Here is a 16,439-nt window from a genome sequence, read left to right as displayed (position 1 = left end):
GATATATACTTATTAGAGGTAGCCTTAATCATACTAACCCAACCCATGTGTAGGTTAGCGACCTATTCTTCCCGGAAAAAAGAGGGAAGCACCACTACGCATACACAGAACATGATACAGTCTAAGAACCGCGACGGGCATGTAAATCCCCTGTGCTACCCACCTCGGTTCTTTTCCAACGTCTCCTCCCCACCGGACACCATTCTAAGTAGTAGACCGAAGACTAGCCCCTGATCCCCAAGTTCACACAGTCTCAACCCCCCAAAGCCATCGCATAAGCCACCGCAATAGCGCCTCCTAGCGCGCACACCTCCAACAGCGGGCAACTCGAGTATCCGAAGCCAGGCTTTATCCCCTTCGTCCCATCATCGGTGAGAGCCGTCTCTGCCATCTTGGCCGTCGTAATGGTGACACCGCCCGCGTCGCTCGACGTGGTCTTGGTGCCGGCCACGCTAGCCGTGCTCGACGTAGTCGTCAAGGTAGTCGCCGCGGTCGAGAACCCCGGCGCGGCGCGGTACACCTTCAGACAGCCGTCCTTGTCGCACTCGGTGTTGTGGAGACAGCACCCGGCGCCCATGCTCTTGTTGCAGGCGCTCGTGTGCTTGTCGCAGCGGGGCGGCAGGTCCGGGTCCGCGCGGCAGTTGGAGCTTGACGAGCAGCAGAAGACGCCCGAGGGCGAGAAGTTGCTCCTTTTGCAGGTCATGCCGAGGGGGCAGCACATGTTCTGCGTACGCGTAATACTTGGTTAGTATAACCAATATCCCTCTGACTGCGTACTACACGAGCGGAGGAGTAAGGCATGAAAAAAACGGGGGGAAACTAGAGTAAAGGTAGTAGAATACGAAGAATCACGAACCGGACGACCGAAAGCTTCACATCCGCCTCCGGTATCGCTACCACACAAGTTCGCATCTCTTCCTACCCCAGCCAGCGAGATATCTTGTCGCTCCACCAACGTGTTGCCGGTCTTATCGTGGAGCAGAAAGGCGCCGCTGGAGTAGTACATGGCGTCGTAATAGACCGTGAACACGACGCCGACGATCAGCACGGCGACGACGAGGACGACGAGCCCTATCAGAAAGGCCCAGCGCAGTTTCGGCCGATCCTGGAACGGACACTACCGGTGCCAGTCGAACCAAGCCTTTATACCCTTCTTCTCGCCTGCCTTCCAGGGCCTGCGGTTGTGGGTTGCGCAGTGAGAATCGGTGGGGGTTCGGGCGGGTGGTTGAGGGGTGTTTTGGGGCATGTTTAGGTATGTCTTGGTAAATAGGACTGGTGGAGTTTGAGTTAAAGATTAGGTATATAGTATAGGATTACGGCTATGAATGGTATATAGATATGATATGGTCATAGGTGGTTTTGTTCGCGTCGGAGGTAGGCTTCTAGGACAATACCCGGAAGTATTGATAGAAGTAAGAAATGAACGTTAGGTTTACGACCGAAAATATTTAATAAGTTGAGGTCCTATCAATGATTAAGTAAGAATGCGGCTTCCTTTTGGATGTATAAGCACTACTCGTGGGAAGAACGACATGTCTTCCGAAGCTATGATTATATGGAAGTTGGAACCCCTTGATTCCTTGCTTGCCTGATCTACTTACCAAGTAAAAGTCATTTTTAATCACGTTATAATTGCTAGTTGAAGTCAAATTCGGGTGTTATTGCCAACGGCGTTTTCTTTATTTGTGAGAGAATCCCAAGTTCCCTATCTATGGAATTGTTGCTTCATGACAATCATTACCGTCGTCTGCCCGAGTATCCTTAACGCGTTCTCTTCATATGCAAGCCGAATCATTTTCTCTTCGGTCATCTCTTGAGGTCTCTCATCCAAGTATGTACGAACGTCCGTGATGGACGTCAATCATTAGGCGATGGCACTAGAGCCATCCGACGAAAGGCAATAAACGCCGTATACGATGCCTTACAGGTGCTCTAATGAAGTTCCCGGGCGGTGTAGTCGAAAGGAAGAATTAGGTGGTCGACGGGAAAAACCGGCATAAACCTCCAACGTTTCTCGAATCGTAACGGCGTAAACCGCCTGGGGTAGAAAAGAAAGTTGTGATCCTCCTGACTCATGGTGGGATCAAAACCAGACAGTGAACACCATCATCACACCCACAAGACCTGCGCCCATACCAGCAACCTCCTTGGATCCAGAGACGGAGTTCTTCGTCTCTGATGCGCTAGGGCTAGCGGCCGTGCCGGTAGCACTAGGCACTGAAGAATAGCTACCAGTTAAGGTTTCTCCCAAGCTTGGGAGAGCGACATTGCCATTGACAAGCCATCCACTAGCCGTTGACGTCGGGCACGCACGTGTCGAAACTGACGTCGTATCGTAGTTGGACTTAGCAACTCCCTTCGGAGTGAGTGTCGCCCAGTGCTTGCTGAGGTTGTCGAAGTCGGGCGAGACAGGGGTCGGAGTGCCTGCAACCGTGTAGCCTCCAACGATGTTCGAGCCTGTAGCAGTTGCATCGACCTTAGGACCATACGAAATAAGACCATAATTATTAGCCTCCTCAATCCATTCATACACGATAGCTCCGCTCCAATCATTCACCATCTCATCCCCGAAGATAGCATCTTGGTCGTCGAATAGTCGTGGACCGGGCTTGTTGCATCCGGTCTCCGAAAAGAAAATAGGGACAGGGAAGTCCTTGGCCTGTGACTCGAGATTGGCGTATCCGGAAGTCTGGTAGTCGGTAGGATCACACCATTGGTACGAGTTGAGGCCATAGAAGTCGATGTTCTCTGATGCGTTCCCTCCGCACGTGAGGTAGTCCTGCAGCCATGGTCGAAGTTCCGCAATATCCGTTGCGGAATATCCAATTGGGATTTTGCGATAGCCCTTGGAATCTCTGTATGCCTTCAGATCCCGGCAAGCAGATTTGATGAAGGGGGCAGCGTTCGACTGGTTGTTAATAGCAATGATCTCATTGCCCACGAATAAACCTAGAAGGTTGTCATACTGCTGAAATGTGTCCATGACCTTCGAGTAGCTGTCAAATTGCGTTTGGTTCCACCAAGGATCGTTCTATAGATATTTAGTTCAGCATAAATTCGGCAAAACATGAGGATTTCTAGGCCTTGAAACTTACAGGTAAGATGTAGGTATCGAAGGTATCCATATCTACCAAGGTGTAGATGCCGGCGTCGGAGAAAGCCGACATACAACCGGAGTGGTCCTCATTCGCATCGACATGGTAGACACGGATAGTGTTGGCACCTAGCTTCTTCATGAGCGAAGCATCTCGAGTACATTGCTCGGTATCAACCAACGGATCCTCTAAACACAGAACGATATTAGAACACACATCGTCAGGTAGCGAATATTTTAGTTCCAAGCTTACTCTCGGTGAGCTGATAAGCAACTCCCTTTATGAAAAACTGGTCACCATCGCTCGTGAAGAACTTGCCGCCAACTGCCTCGATTGTCGGTAATGCGTATGATAGAGTGGCGCCAGTGAGCGCTAACAGTGTGGAAGAACGCATGGCAATGGTTCAGAAGGGACGATACCAAAGCAATGCGGATAAGACAACTAGAATAGTTGTAGAACTCTTTGTCGAATCCCTTGCAGTTGTATGATCGCTCGGAAGCTTGAGTCGAAACGACGGTCGAGTAACGAATGACCTCAGGAGTTCGAGATTGGAATGAGTACTAGGTAATTAGCGAATGCAAAGAGGACCAGTGCCCAAAGTTGTCAAACGAATGCGCAGAGTGGCACAGTGGCTGGCCTGTTGTCAAACAGATAAACGAATGTTTACAATCTTCTTCGCGTTGACTCGACTACGTCCGGTACATACTCTGCTCCTCCGCGAACGAGCTAAACAACACAAGAGGCAGATAGAGGAAAGAATGAAGAGTCTGGAGAAGAAATATGGAGGTGTTGTGGTGTAAGTCTCACAAAAAGCACAACCGCAATCCCGGGTTGTACCTACATATCAAACGCACTACGACGGTAACTAAATGAAGCGGGACCTCGCTCCAAACAATCCTAGTAATATAAAAAAGATTATTTACCTTGAATTGGGGAAGCTCGACAAAGGCTTCGATCCTCATAGGCCGATTGGACGATTGGACTAGAAGCTCCGGGGAATCCCACCAACGGCTCTGAACTCCTTGACGGAGCTAGATCTTGGCATCACAACTGAGATAAGATTGGGGCTTTTCTACGGTCGAGGTGAAAGAACAAGCAAGGATCGACAAGGGCCCCCTGGGAACAGTCCCGGCAAAAGAAAAATTTCTTAGCGACTTAGTGAGGCCTGTTAGAGTTGTGACGCGTATATAGAATGCGGGCAACAGAGACATTGGCTTGAACGATCTGGTGGTGCCGCAAGCAGACTTGTTGTCTTACATCACTATTGGTTAATCCTATCGTGGGGATCCGTGTTTCAGACTTTTCATTTAGATGTGATCAACGGCTTTGACAGATATTTCAGATACAGTACTGTACATTGTAGTATGGATTTGTACCCAGGTAGTATACCAGGGGTATGGATGTGACGAATTTAATGTTCGGTGAGGTGTGGAGGATGGGCAGAATGGGTTAAGGGGACAATAAGCTCTGCCTCAATATACCTAATTCAACTGCTACAAAAGCTCTTGGTATTTCTTAGCAACGTACGGTTAGATCCGAATCTTGGGTCCCTCATCAGCCAAAGACTCGGGAGTATCCATAGATCTTAGCAGCATAGAAACTTGACCGGTTGTTCAAAAACAAAACTTCGTGTCCATCTGCAGACGTTGCCAGCTTTTGGCCCAACACTCTCATTTGTTCAACAAAGTGGATGCTCGTCTGAAAGCTTGCCTTTTCGATACATCAATGACGTAGTTTAAGGATGAACTACATCGTTTTCCCCAATTGCTGCTAGTATGTTTACTCCAGTTATAGTAACTCGTTTGTAGATCTCTTTGGCGATACCTGCAGACTGCAGTAGCTGCAGTAGGCGCAAATAGTTGACTAGGCGCCTACGCACGTAGACAATCTTCGAGATAACTTTTAACACATCGTTTTACACAACTTGGAAACCAATTGCCAATGCTGACATATGTTACACTTGTTACTTTTCTCGTTTCATCTGAGCTTGAGGTGCAATCATAGGATGATGTACTACAATCCTACGGTCCTAGTTGAACCCATGGAATTGGAAAGTTGTGAACGGCGCCGAGTTACGCAGTAATTGTGTGGGCACTGCATATATTATGTACATAGGTACATAGTATGATAGTGGATACTGTCTATCGATAAGAATATTCAATCTCTTGATAGGCAGATAAGACTATCGAAATTCGACAAACGATGCCAGCTGCCAATGTGGGGACCTAAACTTGAACTTTTTTCTTGATATTATTCAATGGGAGAGAACACCAAATCTTCAATATTGCAATACCATCGTGCTCCGCAATCATGGTAAGTCGCATATGGTTCTGGATCGTACTTTCAGCATGCTAATATATTTCATAGAAGATAAAAGCTTTAAGCCGCTCAGTTGCGGCCTACCAGCCGCCTGGGTCTGATGTTCCAAAGGTATGCTTCCCAGACCGAACTTATCTACAGTTGCTTAACTAGATTTCTTACTATTTTCAAGGCGCCCCGTAATCTAGATCCAGCGATTCATCCGTTCGAGAGAGCACGAGAGTATACGCGCGCACTCAATGCGGTGAAACTGGAACGCATGTTCGCTCAGCCGTTCATCGCGCAACTCGGAAACGGACATGTCGACGGTGTTTATTCACTAGCGAAGGATCCCAATTCCCTCGACAGATTTGCATCCGGCTCGGGCGATGGTGTTGTGAAGTGCTGGAGCTTGACTGGCCGGGATCAAGTCTGGAAAACGACGGCTCATGAGAATATCGTAAAAGGAATGGCATGGACAACCGATCAAAAGCTTCTCACGTGTGCATCTGATAGATCGATCAAAATCCACGACCCGTACAATACTCGCGATGATTCGCCACCTCTACACTCTTGGCTTGGAACGAATGCCTATACAAGCTTAAGTGTGCATAGGTCGAAGAACGCTTTCGCAGCAGCCTCCGATGTTATATCTGTTTACGATCTTGATCGCTACACGGCTGCGCCAGAAGTTCTTCGTTGGCCATCGTCCGGCGAAACGATTACCTCAGTGTCTTTCAACCAAAGCGAAACATCCGTGCTCGCATCTTGCTCTACAGATCGGTCGATTATCCTATATGATCTCCGAACATCTTCGCCCCTCGCCCGTACATACCTCAACTTTAGCTGCAACAAGTTGTCCTGGAACCCGGTGGAGCCGATGAACTTTGCTGCGGCGAGCGAAGATCACAACGTGTACATATTTGATATGCGCAAGTTCGACCGAGCACTCAACATTCTCAAAGATCATGTGGCAGCAGTCATGGATGTGGAATTCTCGCCTACCGGACAGGAGCTTGTGACAGCTTCCTACGATCGTACAATTAGGCTGTTTAGCCGAGATGGGGGACATTCTAGGGATGTCTACCATACGAAGCGAATGCAGAGAGTTTTCTGCGCACGATGGACTCCAGACTCCAAATATCTATTGAGCGGATCGGATGACGGAAACATTCGCCTTTGGAGGGCTAATGCATCCCAGCGAGAGGGTATCAAGTCTGCGCGACAGCGGCAGTCACTCGAATACAATGAGGCATTATCCGAGAGATACAGTCACATGGTATGATCACCCTCTTCCATCTTCCTCGTAACTCTGTTATTATAGAATGGTGTGCTGACATAGAAAACTATAGCCTGAGATTAGGCGCATCAAACGCCATAGACATCTTCCAAAGGTTGTGAAGAAGGCGGGTGAGATCAAGAAGGAAGAACTGAAGGCCATCAAGCGACGAGAAGAGAATGAGAGGAAGCACACCAGGAAACAATTCGAGAAGAGGAAGAGTGAACGGGACAAGGTTATTCTGGCAAGAGAAAAGTAACGTCTATGTTTGATGACATTCCGGAGGAGTTGGCTGTCTTAAGCATTCATGAACTGCATTTATGAGGCGTTAAAGGAATGGGAAAATTCAGATACCAGATAAGGCTTCGGTAGACTATGTCTATATACTCTCATGAGAATGACTGGCTGTTAAGAAAATGAAGCTCTGCCTAACCTAGGTAGTTGAAGTCGTTTGAAACAATCACGGTGATAATCAGATGGGAATAATTGCCTACAACCCAAATACATCCAAAAGGCGCTTAGGGTAAGTCTTAACGGATATCCCTGCTAGATCGGTAGCTGCCGATTGGTCAAGTTCGGTAGGAACCTGCTTTAGTCGAAACCTTCAGCGCTTGGGCCATTTGTTTCAAGGGTCCGAAAGCTTTTAGAAACCTAGGCGAAGAGTGAAGTCGCGATCCTGAGCTTGCGAGTACGGACACTACTACCACGTAGGCTGGACCAACAAGCTTCCTTTCCTCTATTAACTTCTTCTTGAATTACCTATTCAAATAAATTCTTTCGTTTCTTGAAAACCTCATTTTGAAGGCATCCGAAGTTCCTTTCCCTCCGTCGTTCTCAGTGCTTGCTGGCCAGCATTCGTGTCCTCAATCATACGATCAAATTATCCGACATCATGAATCATCCTCAACCGCCGATGCGCAACTCGTGGTTTGCGCCTCTTTCTGTCGACCTCTTCCTCAAGGTTCTCAATGTCACGCTGCTACACCCGTTCGTCGCATGGATCATTCCTCTATGCTTCCGCGCCGAGCACCAGGCGATGACTACGAAGCCGATGATAGTCAGCATTACGTGGGCAGTGTTTGTTACTCTTTTATGGATGGGGAATGTGTTAAGCCATAAGATCGCTTATGGCATGCACCGAGAGGTCGACTTGAGCGAGGAGGTCATTGTAATAACGGGAGGAGCCAGCGGCCTTGGCCTGTTAATTGCTGAGGTATACGGAATGCGAGGTGCTACCGTTGCGGTTTTGGATACCGCCGACCTCGAGAGTACAGATGCCCGGGGCATCACCTACTACAAGTGCGACGTACGTGACAAGGCCCAGATCGCCAGAGTCGCAGCGGAGATAGAGCGAGATGTATGTATTATCTTGCAGTGTCCACGGCACAACAAAAGCTAACAATATTGCTTTAGCTCGGAACCCCTACCGTCCTAATCAACAACGCAGGTGTCGTTATCGGCAAGAAATTGCTTGATATGGAACTGGATGAAGTCGATAAGAGTATCACAACGAATCTCTTGGCACATTTCTATATGATCAAGACATTTCTACCGGGGATGATTCGTAACGACACCGGTGGCACCATTGTAACCGTCTCAAGTGTCATTGGTCACCTCGGTGCTGCTCGACTTGCCGACTACGCCGCTGCTAAGGCGGGAGTAACAGCCTTGCACAAGTCCCTCGCTGCCGAGCTGCAAGAGTACCCCGAGATCAAGACCATTCTTGTTACGCCGGGTCAATTGAGCACACCACTCTTTTACGGCGTTAAGACCCCCAACACATTCATCGCACCAGTGGTCGAACCTATAGAAGTGGCTAAAGAAGTCATCAAGGCCATCGATCTCGGACTTAGCGACCACATTGGTATGCCTCTTTACGCGCGCTGGGTTGATTGGTACAACGTGTTACCAGTTGGTCTTCAGAAGATCGCCCGCAAGCTGTCTGGCATAGATAACGGCATGACGACGTTTGTCGGCCGAAGGGGGACGGAGTTAAGTGAGAAGAACGGAAGCTTAATCTAGAATACGCGACGGCTCGGTTGAGATCGGCTTAGAGGGCTAGTTAATGGAATATATATTCACGATAATGCTATACCGCAGATAGGAGAGCGCTGGCGTTCACAGGTCTGTGGAGATGTAATGTGTAAGGTATATGTGGTATAGTATATGACAAGCTTGTACATACGCTCCCACTTCAAACTAATCTTCAATGAGATTTCCAATCATGCAAAGAGGTCTCCCATTGGTGTTGAGGCTGTGCAGGAATATTTGTGGCCATCTGTGTAACTTGCCATCCGGCCTGCAGTTCAACCCTCCGCGTCCCTAAAAAGCACCTGCCCGCTGCCCGGATCAAAGCCGTCTATCAAAAGCTGTATCCCGTCCTGATCAGGAGAAGATGACCGAAAGTTACCAGTCACAAACCCGACCGTCCGAGCCAACCACTCAACGTTCCTAAGTTCTGATCTTTGTTCATGAGGGATGTTCCACTGCATACGATATACTAGATGTCTCAATATTATACTCCGAGTGGATAGGTCGGGCCGAGTCCGTCGCTTATGTCACCGAGGTCTTGGGGTTTGCCCACGCGCGGCAACCTGCAGGGAGCTGCGTAGTATAGCTGGCTTATCACGTTCGCAGCTCCTGGTCGCGCCCCCTTCCGCGGTGAGCCATCCCACAAGCCCACGACGTCATTCCGGAGAGGTGGACGGTGTGGTTTTATACATTGGCATAGCTTTCGAAAATTTTCCTAATGGAACTTTGTGAGTAGATCTGAGATGTGATATTCAAGCTTGAAACTCGGCTTATAGACGTATACCTGCCTAGGTGCTCACCTAGTATTTTAGGTGCTTAGACATTACCTACCTAGCTAAAGCTGCGAAGTGATCTAAGACTTATGACATGAAGCTAACGCAGAAAGGGGGGGGATGTTCAAAGATACATTGTATACCTACGTAGTTCAACGTAGCCAGCTCTCTCATATCGGATACCACCACGACCTGGAAGCGTAGATCTGGCTCTATGGTCGACACTGATGCTACCGCGGAATATCAGAATAGCTTCTTTACTAGTCGCCCAGACCCAGAATAATAACAGAGGCTTTTATGCATAACGCCATAGGTACCTTACATACTTAGCTCCTAGATCTCTAAGATAACAAGCTCTTTAGCTTGATCTTTGAGCATGAAACTACTAGCCCTGCGCGATTTTGAGTAAACAACATATGGAATACACCTCGGTTATAGCCCCCAACCCGAGAATGTTCTTTGATTTCACTTCCCATAACCGATGGTGATACAACATGAGGGTGTTCCTCGACAAGAGTGTGCTTGCGTATAGCTGTTGTAAGTTATAGCTAGGCGAGGAGTGAACACCAAGACATGTACGCATATTCCGCATTTGTAGTAATCCATATTTCCCACATGCTAGACTTCGGACTCTATTTTAAGCATCTTCACATGGTATATACCTGCCGGTTCAAATCTGCCTCGCAGGGCGAAGGCACTTGGCGTGCTAAGGAGAGTTTTTCCCTGAATGGGTCCCCTGAAAAACAAGACTTCTTCTCAGGGTCTCTTTAGTGTGAAGAGCTGAAAAGGGACAGTAGTATCGTTCCATGTAAATTGAAATTACGTAGTAGCCTAGAAGGGAAGGAATGAACTTAATAACATCTGCGGAATACGTGTAATATGTACATGGATAATTGCGCCTGGTGAAGAGATAAGTAGAGAAAGAAGTTACTAAAAAGGAGCTGAAAGGGCAGTCGTAGCTATCGAGTATCCGTCGAGACCCACAACTTCCATTACCCCCCGCTGTCTTAACTTTGGCTTTGAGGCTTATCATAACTTAAACCATAAAACTACTAGTAGTTCAGATGACGAAGACATGAACCGATTTTAAACATCCATACCTAACCTAACACTACTCCAATTCACTAGCCGTACCATTATCTTTCCATTCCGTTAAAGGGAAATAACAGCGCTGTTAGATGATAAGGATATCCCAAATGGTGATTACTGTACTGCTTTTATAACCCTTCTCGATCGTTGCCAAGCACCTCTCATGCATCGTGTGGCCCTATGGGCTTCATCGTCACCACCAATTACGTAGGCCACCAACTATCAAGTTCGATCCTCTTTTAAAAGCTCTGGGGAAGTATTGGCGTATCGGATAGGCGGAAGATGACCATCTTTCAATATCGGGAATCATCGTATGGTCTTGTACTCTGTACCGCCTGCTTGGAACCGGGCTAGGGTGCTTCCAGGTTCACCCAAGTCCCCCAGAGCCTAACGGTTACCAGGCTGTACTAGACCCCTGAGGTGTCCTTGATGCCCCATGAATTTGCCCAGGTGGACAAGGAAATCGGTGCGTGGGGGACCGGGGGTGCCCGCGATCACTCCTCGTTCTACAAGGGGTCCCCGAACAACGTGGCCGACGTACTCGTCAAGCCTCTAAAATGATCATGTGCGAATCCTAAATGTCTCTAATCATATCTCAGCGAGAAGAAAAAAAATGGCAAACTCGGAACCTGTCAGAAAATTTCGGCGGGGATAAATTGCTGCTCGCTGGCGGCGTGAACGGCGCTTTTGACAAGCGCGAGCTAAGTGGTTTTCGGTCTTATTAAACGGCTCGCCATGCGTCGATATCGAACCCACGAGAGCCTCTAAAGCACATTCTGCATTAGTGGCACTGACAAGGGTATTTATCGACTCTAGGGTCGATCCAGACACCCCAAGATATCTCTTATCTATTGCCTCAGTTGACCAATCACACCCTCCAGTTCGAATAGAGATTGACTCTAAATGGTCACCAACATCATACATGATTTGCTAAGTGTACCAGGTAATCAGGATCCAGCATCGCTGCGAAGGAATCCTATCTATCATATACCATGCTCCTGCTGGGACCGACTGCCTTTACTACGCGAGCCATGGAGAGCTGTCGGGGAACATACTCTTCGAATGCCTATACAAGAAAGATTGCCTCTCTTGCCTCCCAGGCAGCATTTGTATTGTTTTGTGCTGACTGACATATCTGACATATGTTGCACCTGGCGGACACGCCGCCTCGGTCGGTAGTCACATCCAATTCGCAGATCCTATAAACGGTCTGCGCCCTGAATTGCTGACATTCCCAGCCTTATGCCTCCTTGGATCTGTCGCAATTTTTCTCAAATCATAATTACATGCGGCGCTCGAGTCGCGTGACTAAACCAGACCTTCTAGGGTGGATCTATGGTGTAATGCTACCCTTGCTATGTCGACGGTAATGTGGTGGGATCCATCTCGGATTGAAGCGACTGTCACTCGTCACTTTGTCTGCTCACACCTCCTGCCCGACGAGATAAAGCGATTGGACTTACCATTGGGCTTTGGTGATGGGTTGACCGACGGTACTTACTGGGAATGGATTGACGAAAAGGCCAAACGCATATTCCTCATCCTTGCAGACCTAGGCGTGCCAGATCAGATTTTTGGACTCATTGACGATAGTTGGGACGATGATGACCTCCCTATCCCACTGGACCAAATCGAACGACTGGCGCTTACACCTACGAGGGATGATAAAATCGAGAAGAGATTCTATTCCCGCCAGTTCCACTACTTACTCAAGTTCATCGAGAAAGGAGACTATATAGTCTACGAAGATCCCGAGGTACCACCACTTAACGTAGATAAACGCACTGGATTAAGTCTCGGTACTGCTGTCGACAGAGTTGAATTGCCAAATAGACCTGGTGAGGTTTTTTCACGACGTCGCATTCCTGTTGGGACCGGACCAGGGTTTTTGACGGGAGAGGAATTTCTCTACGAAATGAACAGAGCGAAGAATATCGAGAACATCCACCTCGCGTCTTACTATGGCTCATATGTCCATCAAGGCTTCGCTTACGTCCTCTTCTCGCTTCCAAGTGACTTCAGTCTCAAATCTCTTCTGGTAACCCAGCCAAGTTCGGTAAAATCGTTGGCCAAGCAAGACCGGCGCCGTCTCATCATGAACTGGATCCATTGCCTCGTTGACGCTCTTTGCTATCTTCACATACGAGGTCTATCGCATGGCAATATCAAGCCCTCGACTGTGCTTTACAATGCCGACAACCACATTTTCTACGCAGACGTAAGCCGTTTAAGCGTGGAGGCAATAGCAAGTACCCAAGACAAGTCGACGTTTGACAAGGAGGCTTACGATTACGCGGCCCCTGAACAATGGTATCGCCCGTCAACTTCACACTCCGGCTCACAACGAAGGAGCACTCTTGTTGGCTCTTCGACATCAACATCAACATCATCGGATAACTCGACGTTCTCTATCAACCGGGGAGGTTCGGATAGCATGAACCCCGCCGCGATGCTACATTCGCCAACTCCCTCTCTCAACCCTCAAGCAGTCGACATCTTCTCACTAGGTTGCGTGATACTCGAGCTACTTAGTTTTCTAATGAAACGTCAGACTCGGAACTTCGCGTCACACCGAGCAGCGAAGCATAAGCAAGCCGGCCGTGGAGGAGCAGTCTTAGATTCTTCGTTTCATAAAAACATCGGGCAGGTTGAATCCTGGATGGTTGGTCTCGCAAAGGACGCATCGAAGAAGGATGACCAGGTGTTTCGTGGCGTGGGGCCCATGCTGCAGGTAGTTGCGCGAATGCTCTCGGTTGTCCCGCAAGACAGGCCTACGGCCCAGGAGGTTGAGCAAAGCACGTACAAGATCCTGACGGAGAACTGCCAGATTGCAGAGCCACACTGTGTCCACCAATATGGCGGGTGGGACTTTGGGTTTAGTAATTTGAACATCAGCAGAGGAGGCGATGGTTTTAATATCTCGACACGACGACAGAGTGGTTCAGCGAGACCGAACTCGCGACTAGGATCTGGGTCCTACCGACCACTGAGCAGTAGCTCTATACAAGAGAGGGATATGGCTAGCGGTAGTGGTTCACAGGCTTTGCAAAACGCTCGAGTAAACAAGGTGCGCAATTGGCAGGCTCACATATACGCAGGTAATAACGACGGTTTCCCACATACTAATCTGACGTAGAGGGAGCACTGACGTCCTGGCGTAATGATGACAGAAACGACAAGTTTTGGATAATCTTGGGCATTGGGAGGACATAAAAAGTTGGAAGGCCATCTACCAGTAAATAGGGTATAGGAGTTGTGGGAATATTCGATTCAGTATCGGCGAAAATATTGGTGGTAACTTGCGATTATACTCCTGTTAAAGGGGGAGGTGAAAGGAGAAGGGCACTCTCTACTTGATATATCACACAACTAAGTTACTAGGTAGTATGGGTGAATGGCCATATGCCTATTCGTTTTATTTTAAGGAGAATGTACCTAAGATGAATCTAGATTAAGGCATCGAGAACACTATTGACGATCAACGCCACATGTTATAATGGGTTTAGACTTGATACACAGCATATGCTTAACTTGAGAACGAATAGTTTACCTTGGTAATTCCGAATATTATTGTTAACTTCCACAATAAATGTAAACGTCCTATAGCTTTTTTAAGATGGTTAAAGATGATATAGAATCTTGTAGTTGGTATACTAGGTACCTATACCTGATAAGTTAAAGGATGTGAATTGGGACTACAAACTGGTACATCACTAAGTACCGAGGTACTAGTACAGGACGGAACGGAATTATGGGTTGCTCCGCCGCTAGTTTAGGCAGGTTGAGCTGCGTCAGTAGCGGGCTACCCACTTTATTACTTTAGGTAATCGCTAGGCTGGAGCTGCAACACTGGAAGCTACCACCGTCGATACAATCGACATCTATCCGGTAATTCTTGCTCTTCGAAGCTATCCCCAGATTAACTCTTTTACACCAATTCGGTCTCATAGATCGATCTACTACTCAAAAATCTCTTTTCCTCCCAAATACCGGTCCCTAACACCGTTTACCCATCTCCGAGAACGAATCCATCAATATGGCTTCGAAGAAGCCGTCTGTGAAGGAGGCGCAAGCGCTCGCCAGCACCGATCCGCGAAAGGCGGAGGCCACGTATAAGGAGATCATATCCAAGCCGCCTGCAGTCACGTCGGATGCTGCTATTAAGGAATACGAGACCGCTTTGATAAGTTTGGGAGAGTTATACCGGGACGAGAAGTGAGAAAGACCTCGGAACTTCTTTTCTAGCGCCTCATATCTGACGTTTGTGTGTTTAGGAAACCGTCGGAGCTTGTCAACCTCGTTACTACGAGCAGAACTGTCTTATCCAGCTTTGCGAAGGCGAAAACGGCCAAATTGGGTATACTTCAGCTCCGTCCTTGCTTGCTTGCACTGATAGAAAACATCTAACCATTTGTCCAAACAGTCCGTCAACTCCTCGATCTCTTCGACGCCATCCCGAACACAACCGACATCCAGATCGCCGTAACCAAGTCGTGCATAGAATGGGCCACTTCTGAAAGGCGGAGCTTCCTGCGCCAGAACCTCGAGACGCGACTCGTCGCTTTGTATATGAAGAAGCAGTCATACTACGATGCCCTAACGCTCATCAACGGACTCCTTCGGGAGCTCAAGCGTCTCGATGACAAGTTGGTCCTTGTCGAGGTCCAGCTGCTGGAGTCCAGGGTATACCACGCCTTAGGTAACAACTCTAAGGCTCGCGCGGCCTTGACCAGCGCGCGGACGAGCGCGGCTTCCGTATACACACCTCCGCTGCTGCAGGCAAACCTGGATATGCAGTCGGGCATGCTGCACACGATGGATCAGGATTTCAACACGGCTTTCTCGTACTTCATTGAGGCGCTCGACGGATACCACACGCAGGACGAGCCGGCCAAGGCTACCGCTGCGCTGCAGTACATGCTGCTGTGCAAAATCATGCTCAACCTCGTCGACGACGTCAATAACCTGATGACCTCGAAGCAGGCGCAGAAGTACGCAGGCCAGAACCTCGAGGCGATGAAGGCCATCGCCCGCGCCCACTCCAACCGCTCCCTCGAGGAGTACGAGCGCGCCCTCGGCGTCTACCGATACGAGTTAGGCTCCGACAAGTTCGTCCGCGGCCACCTGGCCCGCCTCTACGACGCTATGCTCGAGCAGAACCTGATCAAGGTCATCGAGCCCTTCAGCCGGGTCGAGATCGCCCACATCGCGAAGATGGTCGGCCTCGACACCCAGCAGGTCGAGCGCAAGCTCTCGCAGATGATCCTCGACAAGGTCATCATCGGCGTCCTCGACCAGGGCGCCGGCTGCCTCATCATCTTCGACGAGACTCAGCGCGACGAGTCCTACGACGCCGCGCTTCAGACCATCGAGAAGCTGAGCAACGTCGTGGACGTCCTGTACACGAACCAGGCTTCGATGTTGGAGTAAAGAGTTTAATATTTTTTTACTCTGTGAGTCCCCAAAAGGAGTAAAAAAAAGGATGGAGGGTGGCGGTGGTGGTGGTGGTGATGAGGGTAGATCTCAAGATGGCCTGGGCTGATTACGGGTTTTTAAGCTTAAGCTTAGATGGGATAGAAACGGGATGATGCCCTCTGGTGTAATATTACTACTACTGCATAGTCAGAGAGAGCTTGGGAGCTAGGAGCCGTCAGGTGCTAGTTCGCTAATTCAACCAAGATGAAGAAAAAGGGCTTTGTGAGCTTCTACGACACGATAGGTAGTAACACATTGCATATGCTACGGCTTTGGCATCGTCAGGATGTTGATTATCTCGTCTAAGAGAGTATACATGCACACCCAGTATTACCGTCTCGTCTCGTTCAATTAATGACTTGTTTTAAACTTGTAGGTAACCTAGGCTGGCTGAACGAC

At 48.7% G+C, this 16,439-nt stretch overlaps 6 protein-coding genes across 6 annotated transcripts; 4 read left to right on the top strand and 2 right to left on the bottom strand.

Moving 5' to 3' along the window:
• Positions 1 to 253: 253 nt before the first annotated feature.
• Positions 254 to 1,246, bottom strand: F4807DRAFT_465068 (uncharacterized protein; the record flags this gene model as incomplete). Its single annotated transcript, XM_048002233.1, has 3 exons — positions 254 to 724; positions 857 to 1,071; positions 1,150 to 1,246. 3 exons carry the CDS (start codon positions 1,244 to 1,246, stop codon positions 254 to 256), a joined length of 783 nt encoding a protein of 260 aa, XP_047849621.1.
• A 357-nt stretch (positions 1,247 to 1,603) lies between these two features.
• Positions 1,604 to 4,037, bottom strand: F4807DRAFT_444550 (glycoside hydrolase family 72 protein). Its single transcript, XM_047999669.1, has 3 exons — positions 3,348 to 4,037; positions 3,096 to 3,283; positions 1,604 to 3,031 (listed from the first exon to the last, which is right to left on the bottom strand). Exons 1-3 carry the CDS (start codon positions 3,487 to 3,489, stop codon positions 2,084 to 2,086), a joined length of 1,278 nt encoding a protein of 425 aa, XP_047849620.1. The 5' UTR covers positions 3,490 to 4,037; the 3' UTR covers positions 1,604 to 2,083.
• A 1,295-nt stretch (positions 4,038 to 5,332) lies between these two features.
• Positions 5,333 to 7,135, top strand: F4807DRAFT_444548 (WD40 repeat-like protein). Its single transcript, XM_047999668.1, has 4 exons — positions 5,333 to 5,408; positions 5,463 to 5,525; positions 5,587 to 6,672; positions 6,746 to 7,135. The coding sequence occupies exons 1-4, from the start codon at positions 5,406 to 5,408 to the stop codon at positions 6,929 to 6,931; spliced, it is 1,338 nt and encodes a 445-aa protein (XP_047849619.1). The 5' UTR covers positions 5,333 to 5,405; the 3' UTR covers positions 6,932 to 7,135.
• A 60-nt stretch (positions 7,136 to 7,195) lies between these two features.
• Positions 7,196 to 8,922, top strand: F4807DRAFT_295683 (NAD(P)-binding protein). Its single transcript, XM_047994878.1, has 2 exons — positions 7,196 to 8,029; positions 8,086 to 8,922. Exons 1-2 carry the CDS (start codon positions 7,565 to 7,567, stop codon positions 8,692 to 8,694), a joined length of 1,074 nt encoding a protein of 357 aa, XP_047849618.1. The 5' UTR covers positions 7,196 to 7,564; the 3' UTR covers positions 8,695 to 8,922.
• A 2,783-nt stretch (positions 8,923 to 11,705) lies between these two features.
• On the top strand, positions 11,706 to 13,878 carry F4807DRAFT_295891 (kinase-like domain-containing protein). Its single transcript, XM_047994879.1, has one exon. The coding sequence runs from the start codon at positions 11,923 to 11,925 to the stop codon at positions 13,699 to 13,701; it is 1,779 nt and encodes a 592-aa protein (XP_047849617.1). The 5' UTR covers positions 11,706 to 11,922; the 3' UTR covers positions 13,702 to 13,878.
• Positions 13,879 to 14,382: 504 nt separating this feature from the next.
• On the top strand, positions 14,383 to 16,368 carry F4807DRAFT_444543 (PCI-domain-containing protein). The gene is made up of 3 exons (XM_047999667.1): positions 14,383 to 14,780; positions 14,840 to 14,922; positions 14,989 to 16,368. The coding sequence occupies exons 1-3, from the start codon at positions 14,602 to 14,604 to the stop codon at positions 15,993 to 15,995; spliced, it is 1,269 nt and encodes a 422-aa protein (XP_047849616.1). The 5' UTR covers positions 14,383 to 14,601; the 3' UTR covers positions 15,996 to 16,368.
• Positions 16,369 to 16,439: the final 71 nt, after the last annotated feature.

Source organism: Annulohypoxylon truncatum (genome assembly GCF_022578515.1).
Source record: "Annulohypoxylon truncatum strain CBS 140777 unplaced genomic scaffold F4807scaffold_47, whole genome shotgun sequence".
NCBI classification, from domain to species: Eukaryota; Fungi; Ascomycota; class Sordariomycetes; order Xylariales; family Hypoxylaceae; genus Annulohypoxylon; species Annulohypoxylon truncatum.
Note: the sequence above shows the minus strand (reverse complement) of the source record. Positions and strands in the feature narration are given on the sequence as shown.

Coding starts and splice junctions, on each gene's coding strand:
- F4807DRAFT_444550 (XM_047999669.1), bottom strand. CDS start 3,489: ATGCGTTCTTCCACACTGTTAGCGCTCACTGGCGCCACTCTATCATAC. Junction 3,284..3,347: donor TGCTTATCAGCTCACCGAGA/GTAAGCTTGGAA, acceptor TTCTGTGTTTAG/AGGATCCGTTGGTTGATACC. Junction 3,032..3,095: donor TCGATACCTACATCTTACCT/GTAAGTTTCAAG, acceptor AAATATCTATAG/AACGATCCTTGGTGGAACCA.
- F4807DRAFT_444548 (XM_047999668.1), top strand. Junction 5,526..5,586: donor CTGGGTCTGATGTTCCAAAG/GTATGCTTCCCA, acceptor ACTATTTTCAAG/GCGCCCCGTAATCTAGATCC. Junction 6,673..6,745: donor CCGAGAGATACAGTCACATG/GTATGATCACCC, acceptor AGAAAACTATAG/CCTGAGATTAGGCGCATCAA.
- F4807DRAFT_295683 (XM_047994878.1), top strand. CDS start 7,565: ATGAATCATCCTCAACCGCCGATGCGCAACTCGTGGTTTGCGCCTCTT. Junction 8,030..8,085: donor CAGCGGAGATAGAGCGAGAT/GTATGTATTATC, acceptor ATATTGCTTTAG/CTCGGAACCCCTACCGTCCT.
- F4807DRAFT_295891 (XM_047994879.1), top strand. CDS start 11,923: ATGTCGACGGTAATGTGGTGGGATCCATCTCGGATTGAAGCGACTGTC.
- F4807DRAFT_444543 (XM_047999667.1), top strand. CDS start 14,602: ATGGCTTCGAAGAAGCCGTCTGTGAAGGAGGCGCAAGCGCTCGCCAGC. Junction 14,781..14,839: donor GAGTTATACCGGGACGAGAA/GTGAGAAAGACC, acceptor TTGTGTGTTTAG/GAAACCGTCGGAGCTTGTCA. Junction 14,923..14,988: donor GGCGAAAACGGCCAAATTGG/GTATACTTCAGC, acceptor TTGTCCAAACAG/TCCGTCAACTCCTCGATCTC.